We start from the raw sequence: 13394 nt of genomic DNA, 5'->3' as shown, positions 1-13394 counted from the left end.
TAAAACGAATTACCTAAAAGTTTGTTGGCATCACATAATGTGTAATTTCAACTGCACAGCTTTATGTCAGATCCTGATAGACCTAGAGAGTCTGATTGTTTTGTTTTTCTGCCGTGTTAATATACAGCCTGTGAACGGATTCTGGGAAAGGTTTTGGCCAGCCCACGTAGCATAATTTCTCTGGCCCAGCTCTGGCCCACACAATCAGGCTTTGCTTGGCCCGCGTGCCGCAGTGAATTACGGTACATGATTAAACCAAGTCTGTCTTCCAGACAAAGGCCAAACATGGACCATATCTGGGTCAAGTCTCAGTCAAGTTAATAACTCATAACTGGGCCTAAACTGGGTTGGTTGTTGTGTCACGATTGCAATGAAATTGATAAACCCATGAAGCATTGCACTTTAGGCACAATATGGGCATGTTTTTCTCAAAGCGATCTGATTGGTAGATTTTTTTTTTTTTTTTTTTTACTCAAAAATTATTTTTATGTATTTTAAATGTGGGTCCAGACAGGCCAAACTTACGTGGCCAACATATCAGTTTTTTACATCTGGGAAAAATACTACATTTTAAATCTGGCCCAAATTTTGTGTGCCACCTTAAAGACAGTGCCACCTTTGCCAAACCCAGACCATGTTTGGCCCATATGCTGTATGCCAGTGCCGAATGAATGCCTCAGGGTTCATACGGTCCTGATAAACCTGGAAAAGTCATTGAATTTTGACAAGGCATTTTCCAGGCCTGTAAAAGTTTTGGAAAAACAAACAAACTTAAAATATTTTGGAAAAGTCATGGAAATTAATTTGTTTAACAAAAATGTATCTACTTGAATATGTTTGAGGTGATAGAACTGGGTAAATTGGGGTCACCTCTTCATGCGATGTTCTCTGTTTGGGGTAAAAAAAAAAAAAGCAACTCCCAGTTTCAGCTCTAAAAGGTAATTTGTACTATTTTTTGTCTTAAGTCACAAGCCAACATTTCTAAAATATTTTCACACAGCCAGCAAGATACTTTCCTAAAACTATTTTAAATAAAAATAAAATAAAGATAAAAAAAATTCACAGATCGTCATGTTTATTTTGATTTGCTGTAAAAAATTTGAACGTGCATTTTTTCATGTAGTGTACGTAGACATTACATAAGACATTAGGTCTTGAAAATATAAAAGTCATGGAAAAGTCCTGGAATTTTAGTAGTAAAAATGTGTATGAACCCTGATGCCTGCTGTGCCAGCAACCAAATCTAGGCCAGAGTTTGTTGCTACCTGAGAGTGCTGCATATAAAAATCTCAATATTTAGGGTGTCCGCTGGGTCTTAAAAAGTTTTAAAATGTCTTAAATCACAAAAACAAATTTTTGGTCCTTAAAAAGTCCTAAATCCACTGAAATATTGTGTTGTAGGTCTTAAATCTTTTATAACAGGTATCAACTTAATTTTTCTTGTTAATGTATAGCTACAAAATTTGACCAACACCCATACAATCACCATCAACCCATCTCAATCAAATGTTTAACTTTTTTTTTTAAATGTAATTGTTAACTCTATTTAGTATAATTATTTAATTATTTCCTTACAATAACATTTGTTTCAAAGTTCTCCATGTATTTACTGCTGAGGATACTGACCAGACCTATATTTTGTATTATTAAATGATAACTATTATTATTAGTAGTATTATTATTATATTAAATATATTCAATTCTAATCATTTTATTGATTGAGCAAGTGAAAATCTTTTCCAACTGGGATGTTCAAAAAAAAATCCTAAGCATCTATGCCAGTATAAGTCTAAAATTTCATTCATAATGGTCTTAAAAATATCAAGTCTTAAATTTAACCTGCAGAAACCCTGATTTCACAGTATCTGATTTTGTAGATATGTCCGAGGTTACTGTAGATCAAACTAAAAAAACTATGCATCTAAGTGTACTTTACTTTTAGGCTAAATGTTGAATCAAACACTTATTTTAGAAGATTAGTGTCTTGTGAACACTTACAGCGTCTAACGGTGCTTTAGATCTGCTAGTTTCAGACTCTTGAATAATTCTTGCATCGACTGATTGGTGCGATTATGCATTCACAATGGTTTGAACCATTATTGAGGTGGTCAAATGTATGTTTATATTATATGTTATTTTAATGAATTATATTATTATTTAAGTTACAGATCATAGAAAACTATTTCTCGCTATTAAAGGGCTGACCCCTATACATCTTTTTCCTTCAAGGCACACCCTGACTTTAAGCTGTAACAAAATAGCTTACACTTTGTTAGAAATCAAGATTTCCCCCTTGTTTCATTTGCTAGCTCACATAGTTATTCTATGTGAACAATAATTTACGGTGAACAATTATTCTGTGCAAGATAATCCACTTTTTGTTTGTTTTGGTCATCTTCTACAAAACTCTGGCCATTTTTTTCATCGTTTGCAGTGGCGGTCTTTCTGTTGATGTAAACCTGAGGCTTTCCATAGCAAGTGTATGGTAATATTCTTAACCAACCCCCACCCCCCCACACACTCAATATTCTAATTCATTTGGATGTACATCAACTTACTGAAATAAAAGTCCCAGCAACTTCCGGTTCACAAAGACTTTAATTTAATGTGGTTACATAAAGTTGTCTTTCTCATTTTTCTAATACCTGTTAATATCTTTAGCAACGTTTTAGCAATATTGTGATAGTAACTTTGGCTTTCATTCTAATTTTTGGATTTTCTGTTTTCGTCTGATTCTGCAGGTTAATAACGCTGAAAGTGTTGAATAGTATCATTATTCTGGGAAAGTCCTGTCGCTATGTAAAAGAAGCTAAAATGGAGGGTAAGCTGTTTGAAAGACAGAACACTCAAACCCCAAAACAGACTCCCAAGAAAACCAATCCAGCCAGATCTCCTCCACCAGCAGGTAACTCCAGTTCTGATTACTAAAATAATATTTCAATTTTCCCCATGCTTGCTTGGTATTATTTTTTTTTGGTAACTCTTCATATTAATAAGCTGCCTTTCTACGATACAGTATGGTTAGGCCATCTTTAAATCACATTAACATAAATTAAATCTAATGTAACTTAAAGCGCTTCTTTAGTACTGCACAATATATCAAAGAAATCATTGCGATAACAGTACATCCAATATCCATATCACAATAAATTAAGTAAATTTTATGTGCCAAGCATTACTGTGGTACATGCAAAGGTTATCAGGATCGGACCAATCATATAGGGCCTTTACTATCTTCTTCAACGCCTGTCCAGTAGCTGCTGTTTTGTGAACCTGAAAATAAACACCTATAATGCTGGCAGACAAGAGAGGAAAATGACAACAGCCAATAAGAATCAGAGCTTTTCAGTCATTTGGGGTGTTTTAAAGGACACCGATGATGCAAAAGCATCTTTTTAACGCCACTCGTTGCAGAAAGGCTTGAATAAACTCCACAACAAATACAACAAATAACCTTACTTGGCATTTTGACTTATTAACTGAATCTCCGCTTCATCCGTGTCTGCTTCTGTCATTAGCTGTTTCCATCCAAAGATGCGAATTAAATTTATGCGCAAAACCAGAATATCGCATAAAAGACGTGCAAATAAAGCAGCGTTTCCATTAAACGAGTCACAGAGAACAAAATCATTACATCCTGATTAACTGGCGCCAAATATTAAAAGTAAAAAGGGAGTTTGCTGTGGTAAGAGAAGCTACATCAATCTTTACTGTATTTAATAAATGCCTCAAAAGACAAATACCGACACACAATGAACATGTGGTGGCGTTTAAAGGCGTGAGACGCAGAGCACAGACTCTTGATTCTGGGTTAATAATATGATTACACTAATACTAAAACGGTTAAGGCTTTTCAGAATGACCAACACAACATTTTAGATGTTTTACAATGTGCTCAGCCTGCTGGTTTGCTCATTCACCAACATTTTTGTCATCTGCTTTGTGCTTAAGTTATTAAGATATTAAATGGATGAAACATAACAATCAGTGAGTCTCTAATGATGCTGGATGAAAAAGAAGACATAATTGCTGGTTAAGTGAATTAAAAAGTAAGTATTTATTAATCAGAGAATGTCAAATAATTAATATAGGAAATTAGATGTGTTATGGCCCAAAACTCAAAACTGGCTCGAATAACAACAACATTCAAGGTTTGAGCCGAACATATGAAAGACACAGACGATTAAATTAATAAATTGACGTCCCGTCAATGCTTTTTAATTTTCATAAATCATAGATATCCAAAAGAGGAAAAACTCTTCTTCTTCTTCTTCTTCTTCTTCTTTGGCCTTAGTCCCCCATGGTTGCGGGGTTGGCTCTTTTGAAACAAGTCCTTCATTTAGACTTGTCCATATGATAACGACTTTTTTACACATTCTGGCCGGCCTGTCGTCTGGGCCTGTCACCTTCATACACTACGGACAATTTAGCCTACCCAATTCACCTGTAGCATGTCTTTGGACTGTGGGGGAAACCGGAGCACCCGGAGGAAACCCACGCGAATGCAGGGAGAACATGCAAACTCCTCACAGAAATACCAACTGAGCCGAGGTTCGAACCAGCAACCTTCTTGCTGTGAGGCGACATCCAAAAGAGACAAAACATTAACAAAAATCCAGTAGACAGGTAGGGCAGCTAAGGAAAACAGGTCTTTGACTATACTGTTTTTAAATGGCCAGATGTTACCTACAACTCCCATGAAAGGAATAAAAAACATGCGAGTCTTCCGGGCCACTGCTTACCTCCACTAAACTTAATAAATAACAAAATGTGACTATGAAAAATAAACCACTTCCTGTTACAAAACAAAGTATCAAAATAAATAAGCTAGTTAACACATTATGAACTAAAGAATCAACAGGTTAACAAGAACAAAATACTAAATGGAGCGGCATGTAGATGGATCGCCTGGCATGCGGAGCACCACCAGCCAGACCGCCTGAGCGCAAGCCACCATTGAGCTGAGGGAGGGCGAGAGAGAGAGAGAGAGAGAGACTTAGCCGCCATTGCTGTCAGCCTTATATACTGGGAATCCCCAGTGACGTCACGGGCGTCATCCAATCCTGGATAAGCCGAGTAGAAAAACTCCACCTATAACTCAAGCGAAACAAATAAATAAATGAATTAAATAACACAGACCCGCATAACAAATGTAATGTAAATGTAATTTTAAAAAAATGTATTAAATGGAAAACACGAGTGTTGCCAAAACGAAGAAATAAATATAACAAAACGATCTAACTAAACCCCAACCCGCTAAACTAACTAACCAAAGAAAAATGCAGAAACAAAACCGTAATCTTCAGCAAGTAGCTTAACTAAAATTCATAACTACTTCAAAACATAATTACACATGTGACAACGCCTCCATAAACTAACTAACAAATAGAGATAATAAGCTGCTCAAATTACTAGAGTTCTCGTAAATTACACACTGTTAGCCATTAGCAAAACAAGATCTCATATAATCCAATTCTCATAAAGATCTTTCAACTTCTAACTAGATACTAAGTTGAGCTGCACAAGCTTATCTAATAAATCGATCACTTAATCGAGAGAAAACTAGAATACAGCAACAGCAACCAACCCAAGCAAAGACAAAAGAACAGGCCGGCCGACACAAGCGAGGAGTTTGGCGTGAGCCAAGCACTTCTCAAGAACAGCGCAAGCTCACAGCTTTTATACTGTGCGGACCAGCTCCTGATTGGTGCGCCGATTGAGTCATGATGGTGATTGACAGCCCCTTCGACCAAAGGTTGCTCACCTAAAGGACTAGATACACAGCGGAAGATAGAGAACGCAAAACAAAAAAACAAACAAAACACTACAAAACATACGTGAAACGTAACACATCACGTGATCTCTTATAACAAAATCACATGCCTTTTTTTATGTGTGTACTGGAATTTGTTAGGTAAAAGTGTTTTCATTGTAGTTGCACATCTTTTCTTATAGTATAAAAAGTTTATCCTACTCACTTTTGCACAGAGGGTTTTTCATAACATGCGCATCTTGGCGTTTCCATCAACTATTATTTTATGCGCATATCCAAATTGCACATAAAAATAGGTGGATGGAAACTTAGCTAATGACTGCTGTTTCAAGAGTTCGCACTGAGATATTGTTTGACAACTGTTAGCAGGTTTTTCATGCTGTCTCGGGAGAAAACCCTGAGCTCTGAGATAGTTGAGCCCAGGGCTCCCGCCAGGTCCATAGACCATGTGAGGGGAGTACGAGATCAGGTGGTTCTCGAGAGCTCCCCTTCGTGATAACGAAGGAAAGGAGGAGAAGGGGGTGGATGGGGGGTTTCTTTGTAAAACGAAAGTAAAGGAAGTAAATCTAGCTAGGCTACTCTTAGCGAGTTTGGATTAATCTGATTGGCTTACTAATGAATGTAGATTGGTGGCCAGCTGCAGTCAATCATATCACGTGCTCCTCTCGAAATTAGTTTGTAAAACTTCACTTATGTGACGTGATGCAGCAAAAGAAGCAGACGTGCATGGTGAAATGGTGGGCATTTGCATTTAAAGACACAGGCAACAAAAACAGCTACAATTTCCTCAGACCCCAAAATTCCCATATTTGGCTGGGTATAATAAATTATCTAAACAGTGTTTTGACCTGAAACTTTACATAGACACTCTGGAGACACCAAAGACATGCGGATGAAAGTGAGGACCACGGGGTATCGCGGACGCTGCCCTCACTATTCTGCCGCACTTGGTGGCCGTCTAGGTCACCTCTATGGACGCCCTGGCCCTGATTATGACTATCCAAAGTCAAACAATAAAGTTTATTTTTCCAGCATCATGAAGACCCTAGCACCTCATCTGGTCCACATTTTTAATATAATTGTTTACCTTTTATGTGCACCCCCGCTAATAGTAATATGACTATCCAAAATCAAGCAAAAAGTGCTCAGGGGTAGCTTAATTAATGTATCGGTGCTCTTTGGTTAAGGGATTCATCAGATTAAACAGCAAAGAAAGTCCAAGGCACACGAAAAATGTGGAAAAAAATATTTAAAATGTTTATTGACATGGCTAAAGATGATTTTTTATATTTTTCCCACATTTTTCCCAGTGCCTTGGACTTTCATTTGCTGTTTATTCTTAGTTATATGATTATCTATATAAGCTTTAAACTTTTTGGAGTGTATAAAGTTTTCAACAACTTTTATTTTGCTTTGTTTTTTAACCTTCATTCAGCTGAACCCAAAGTGCATCGACCCACCGCCTCCATCACGAAGCAGCCGACCCCTCGAGCAAAGCTGTTTCCTCCAGCTCCGCCCCCTGAACCCAACGAGACCACCAATCCTCCTCCAGATCCCCCTCCTCCTAATCCAGAGGAGATCATCAGCGCTGACGCTCAGCAATCTACTGAACTTAAACACAGGACCAGCAAAAAGGACCTGCTGGAGATCGACCGCTTCACAATATGTGGAAACCGGATCGGGTGAACTTTAACCTCATCACCCCCACAGCCAATACTCAGGAAGGAAAGCCTATAGTGCTTAACCGTAAGAGGCTTTCCAGTGAGTTCTTCAGAGATCGCTTCTGTTTATCTCTGACTGGAAAATAATGTTTCCACGAACATTTCAAAGCAAGAGTCTGTTCACTCTTGGTAGTCTGGCATCATGCGGTGTAGAGTCTAGTAAATATTGCCGTAGGATGTGATTGTCTTGGTTTTATCAGAGACTATTTAAATGAGGCATGAACATCTTACAAACTAGTCTGTGCCCACTCAGAATTTGAGCGTGCTGCAAAAAATGCTTTTCTTTCTTGGAGGTTTTGTCTTGTTTCTACTCTAGATGTCTACAAATTCTTTAATCAAGAAGGTTTTTCTACGCAAACAAAAAAATGTTGTCTTTTTTAGAAATATGAGTCAAAATTAAGCAAGCTTTTCAATAAAACAAGCTAAATAATCTGACAATAGGGTAAAACAAAATAATCTTGTTTTCACTTTGAAATAAGATTGTTTTTTGGCAGATTATTTAGCTGGTTTTAAGAAAAATCTCTCCTAATATTTAATTATTTATTCTCAAAACAACACAATGATTTTACTCGTCTAGATAAAGCTTCAATTCTTCAAACAACAGTTGTTTGACCTGTAGCCAATCAATAATAATGATAATAATATTTAAAAAGTTGATGCTTTCACTTTAAAATAAAATTACTTTTTATTTATCCCATTGGCATATTATTTAGCTGGTTTTAAAAAAAATCTCACAAAATGTTTACTTTTAAAATGTTTAAAATATTTAAAACAATTATGTTTTCATTTTGAAATAAGTTTTTTTTGTTTTGTTTTCCCCAACTGGAAGATTATTTACCTTGTTTTATAATTACTTTTTTATAATTATAACTACTGAAAAAATGACAATATATATATTTTTTTCTTTTCTAGAAAAAGCTTCAATTCATTAAACAGCAGTTGTTTGTTCTGTGGAATAATCATAAAAATAATTTTAAAACATTATATAAAATTATCATGTTTTCTCTTTGAAATAAGATTATTTTTGTTTACCCCGTTGGCAGATTATATAAATATATAGCTTGAATATTTTTTTACTTGTCTAGAAAAAGCAGTTGTTTGACCTGTAGCCAATCAAAAATAAATTAATTAATAAAATTATATAAAAAGTGATCTTTTTTTTCACTTTAAAAAAAGATTACTTTTGTTTACCCCATTGGCAGATTATTTCGCTGGTTTTAAGAAAAATCTCCCCTTATAATTACTTATTATTTCTGAGAACAAGGCAATAATTTTTTTACTTGTCTAGAAAAAGCTTTAGTTCATCAAACAACAGTTGTTTGATCTGTAGCCAATCAAAATAAATAAATAAAATGATTAAAAAATATATATTTTAAACAATCATGTTTTCGCTTTGAAATAAGATTGTTCTTTGCTTTCCCCAATGGCACATTATTTATCTGGTTTTAAGAAAAACCTTGCTTATTATTTACTTAATTTTTCTGAAAATTACAATTTATTTACTTGTCTAGAAAAAGCTTAAATGCATCTAACAACCATTGTTTGATCTGTAGCCAATCAAAAAATATATAAAATTATATAGAAATATTTTTAGAAATCATGTTTTTTGCTTTGAAATAAGATTGGCAGATTATTTAGCTGATTTAAAAAAAATCTTGCTTAATATTTACTTATTATTTCTGAAAACAAAACAATATTTGTTTACTTGTAAAAGCTTTTTGATTAAATAATCTTTAGATATTTGGACAAGGAACAAGACAAAAACTAAAAAAGCTTTTTTTTCAGTGTGGAAGCTAGGAAACATAAGTTATTTTAGTTAATAATTCACAACTCATTAGATAAAGTAAATGTATATAATCACACACTTTTGAAATAGAATAAAATTCCCGTTAGATTTGTCTCCGTGTTATTTAGCACCACTGAACTCTTCTAACAACTCATGACCGATAAAAGGGAACGTCCAAACTAATCCAGGATAATACGATACAAGGTGCCAATTCAGCTGATGTAACTTTGCACTGATTTACCACGTTGTCTTAAGCTGTACAGAGTATTTTTGTTTATGAGTATGCTATCGACATATTTAACACCAGCTATGAAAGAGTAAATGACTGTTTCATAAGAAGTGTAATATAAAATAAGGGTGTGTGTTTGTTTTTTAATGCACATTGTACGTGCATTTTGGAGCTCAAATCATCTGTGACCAATCTTATACCTATTGTTTGATATAATTAATATTTTGTTGTTTTAAATGTACTTAAATTATTATCTAGGAATGGATAGTTCATGTTTGTACTATTTTATAATGTGGCGAATAAGTTGAATGTCAATCAAAGTCCATGTATACCTCCAGTATACATTCATGAGGTGCAAAGGTACCAAAAAACAAGTGACTTGAAATGGCTATTCCATCGTTCTCTTTTGACTGAAAATGTTTTTGAGAGTACTTTAATAGAAGCATTCCTGCCGCGTTTTGAAATGTGAATATTTGCGTTTCGTTAGATTGTACTTTGTTTTTAATATCATTGAAAGGTGTATTTTTGGAGAGATTGTGAACAGGGTTGCACAGCTTGTTGACCTCATTTTGTTGTTATGCTATAAAAATAGTTTCACATGTCAAAGACTAAACCCTTGGTTTTTATGTAATGCCATCCCTGTTTTTGGGACCACAAATAAAAGGTGTTTTGTATTTTCTGTTTTTTATTTATTTATTTTTACAGGCAAATACATATATATATATATATATATATATATATATATATATATATATATATATATATATATATATATATATATATATATATATATATATATATATATATATGGTTTGATTTGGTCAATGGACAAAATGTTGTGGTTTTTTTATGGTGAATCTGCACTGTAAATCATATCTGTAAATTTCTGTATTTTTTTTTTTATTCATGTTTTTAATATATTGTTTTTCCTCATTTATTTATGCTTTTGAATGGCATTATAGGACCTTGATTTTCTTCCCAACAACTTTTAACCTTGAAAAGTTTAAAAAGGTGACTTTTATTAACATTTTTAATAGTTTTACTAATGTAAAGTGATATATTGTCTGAGTTGGTGTATATTATGGTGCAAAACCCTCGTAAAGAACTGCATTTATGTTATTTTACAGACTTTTTTCTCTCTATATTATTTCTTATTATTTCACTACTAGAATGTCAATAAAAGTCCCTTTGTTAAACTGTAGAGCAGGGGTGTCAAACTCAATTCCTGGAGGGCTGAAGCCCTGCACAGTTTATATCCAACCCTGCTCCAACACACTTACTTGTAGGTTTCAAACAAGCCTGAAGGACTCAATTAGTTTGATCAGGTGTGTTTAAGTAGGGTTGGAACTAAACTGTGCAGGGCTGTGGCCCTTTTTGGAACTGAGTTTGACATCTGTGCTGTCTTACACCATCAAAGTGGACAGAGCACAGATTAATATCCCATAACCGTAAATTAATGGAAAACATCACCAAAATACTGTATTTCACGATTTACATGTTTATTTAATGTTATAAATTGCATTATGGGACCTGTTGACGTTTGATGTTGAAAATTCAACTGTGCAGTTTACCAAAGTGACTTTTGTTGATATTTTAGAAGCAATATATTGTATAAGAAATAATATAGAGAGAATTAAGTAGCAGAAAAGATACTAGCAGTTAATTTCCAGCTTTTTAACAAAATTTACAACCAATCACAGGTGATATACCACCTCAAACTGTTAAAAATGTCAGTAAAAGTCACTTTCTTTGTCTTTTCAACATCAAAAGTTGCTGTTGGTGGAAATAATTATACTATTATAAGTAAACCTGAATCAAAAGAAAATACACAAAACTTTTAACTGACGATTTTTTACAGCATATAAGGAAAAGTGCATTTCTGCTACTCTCATCGTCTTGTGAGTATTTGACTGTTTTTATTCTTGTTTTAATATAGTCAGTCAGTATGTTTTTACATTTTCAGGTTTTTTTGCAGTGATGTTTGATTAATGGACAAAATGTTGTTGTTGTTTAGGTTAACTTTACATGAGTTTGCACAAAAGTATTTGTTAATTTAACAGGTTTTGTATTTCATTATTGTTTTTTCCAGTTTTCAAGTAACTTTTATTGATATTTTAGTAATTTGAAGCAATGTATGGTATAATAAAATGTATAGAGAGAATTAAGTAACAAAAAAAATGTGCTAGCAGTTAACTTCCAGATTTTTTACTATAATTTACAACAAATTGCATACGATATACCACTTCAAACCATTAACAATGTCAATAAAAGTCTTCTTTTTTTTGTCTTTTTAATATCAAAAGTTGTTGGTGGAAAAATAATGTCTCATAATGCAGTTCAAAATCATCAAAAAAAAAATTCAAACTTTTGTGAAGCAGCTTGAATGATAATAATTGTGAAAAAAAGTTATACATGTAAACCTAAATTAAAAAAATACACAAAATACACAAAAAAAAGTGCATTTGTGCTGTTCTGCCTCTCATCGTCAGTATTTTGCCTCTCAAAACAGTATTTTGCTGTTTTTCTTCATGTTTTAGTTTAGTCAGTCCGAATGTTTTTACATTTTCAGTTTGTTTTTTATAGTGATATTTTATTTGTTTAATTATAGGACAAAATGTTGTTTTTTAGGTTAACTCTACGTGAAATTACACTGTAACGAATATCTGTTAATTAACAGGTTCTGCATTTCATTGTTCAGTTTTTTCCAGTTTATTTGTGGTTGTTCATGGGACTATAATCTTTTCACTGTCGACTTTTGATGTTGAAAATTCAACTGAGCTGTTCAACAAGGTGACTTATATAGAGAGAATTAAGTAACATAAAAATTACTGGCGGTTTATTTCCAGGTTTTTAACACCACTACAGGCGATACACCAGTTCAAACTATTAAAAATGTCAATAAAGGTCACATTTTTGTCTTTTCAACATCAAAAGTTGTTGGTGGAAAAATCAAAGTGTAACACGGGCCAGCTAGTGAAGTGATATACAGGTAAACCTCACTCCTCTGGACTGCGACAGACACTAGAGATCATGGTCTTTAGCCTGCTTGTTGGAGCAACCAACTTAAATGCAAAGAATCACTGGTTCGATCCCAGCTCAGACCGGGTTGGGTGCAGTAGCACCAGTGGGTTACACATGGGGACTCATCCCGGATGGGAGTAAGGTTTAGGGGGGTGAGTGTATGAAGTGCTGTGCAGGTAAACCTCACTTTTCTGAATGCTGTTTTCACACCAGACGCAGAAGAAGCGTCAAGCGTGTTCTTTTTTCAACCTTTGTGAAGCTGCTTTAATGATATTTATTGTGAAAAGTGCTATACAAGTAAACTTGAATTGAAAAAAAAAATCAATTGAATTGAAATTACCCAGTGACGAATGTTTTTACAGTAAGGGAAAACTGCATATTTGGTACTCTGGCTCTCATCATCTTGTAAGTATTTTACTGTTTTTATTAATTATTTAATTTTGACAACGAACATAAATCCACATTTCCCAAGAACGTAAATGTACCCAAATTCATTTAAAGACTAGTGTTTATTTGTGGTCCCTTTGCCAGATGTTAAAGGTCTATTGTTCATAATTAGTTAAATACGCGAAACTAATGAAACCTTCTTGTAAAGTGTGACCGAGATAACGTTTTAGTTTAGTCAGTGAGAATAGATCCTCCATGCTCTGCTTTTAAACTGCGCCCACGTATCTGACAACCTGAGACAGTAATCCAGCACTTTGTGACCTTCTCTCCTGCAGGATTCACAGACGATGACAGTGAGCCAGTCAGTCCACCCTCAGCCGCCTCCATCTCCTGGTGTATAAGCTAATGTTTACCTCTACAACACCCACCACAAACCTCCATGTCCAGATATCAGGTAAATACTGTAGTAGAAGCTCT

The 13394-nt window shown here is 34.4% G+C and overlaps 1 protein-coding gene across 4 annotated transcripts in view; it reads left to right on the top strand.

Moving 5' to 3' along the window:
* tapt1a (transmembrane anterior posterior transformation 1a) overlaps positions 1–8847 on the top strand; it is a 42601-nt gene extending 33754 nt beyond the window's left edge. For 2 of the 4 annotated variants that reach the window (XM_087282066.1, XM_087282065.1), the window contains 2 exons: positions 2742–2905; positions 7209–8618. In XM_087282066.1, coding sequence (XP_087138192.1) covers positions 2742–2905; positions 7209–7459 — 415 coding nt within the window. In that variant the 3' untranslated portion in view covers positions 7460–8618. Of the gene's footprint in view, positions 1–2741; positions 2906–7208; positions 8619–8670 lie in introns of those variants that run through there. The other 2 variants (XR_015507877.1, XR_015507876.1) reach the window with 2 other exon arrangements.
* Positions 8848–13394: the final 4547 nt, after the last annotated feature.

The sequence above is a fragment of the Danio rerio genome, chromosome 14 (genome assembly GCF_052040795.2).
Source record: "Danio rerio strain M-AB ecotype USA chromosome 14, GRCz13ab, whole genome shotgun sequence".
In the NCBI taxonomy this organism is placed as follows: domain Eukaryota; kingdom Metazoa; phylum Chordata; class Actinopteri; order Cypriniformes; family Danionidae; genus Danio; species Danio rerio.
This window is presented reverse-complemented; position numbering and strand designations above follow the sequence as displayed.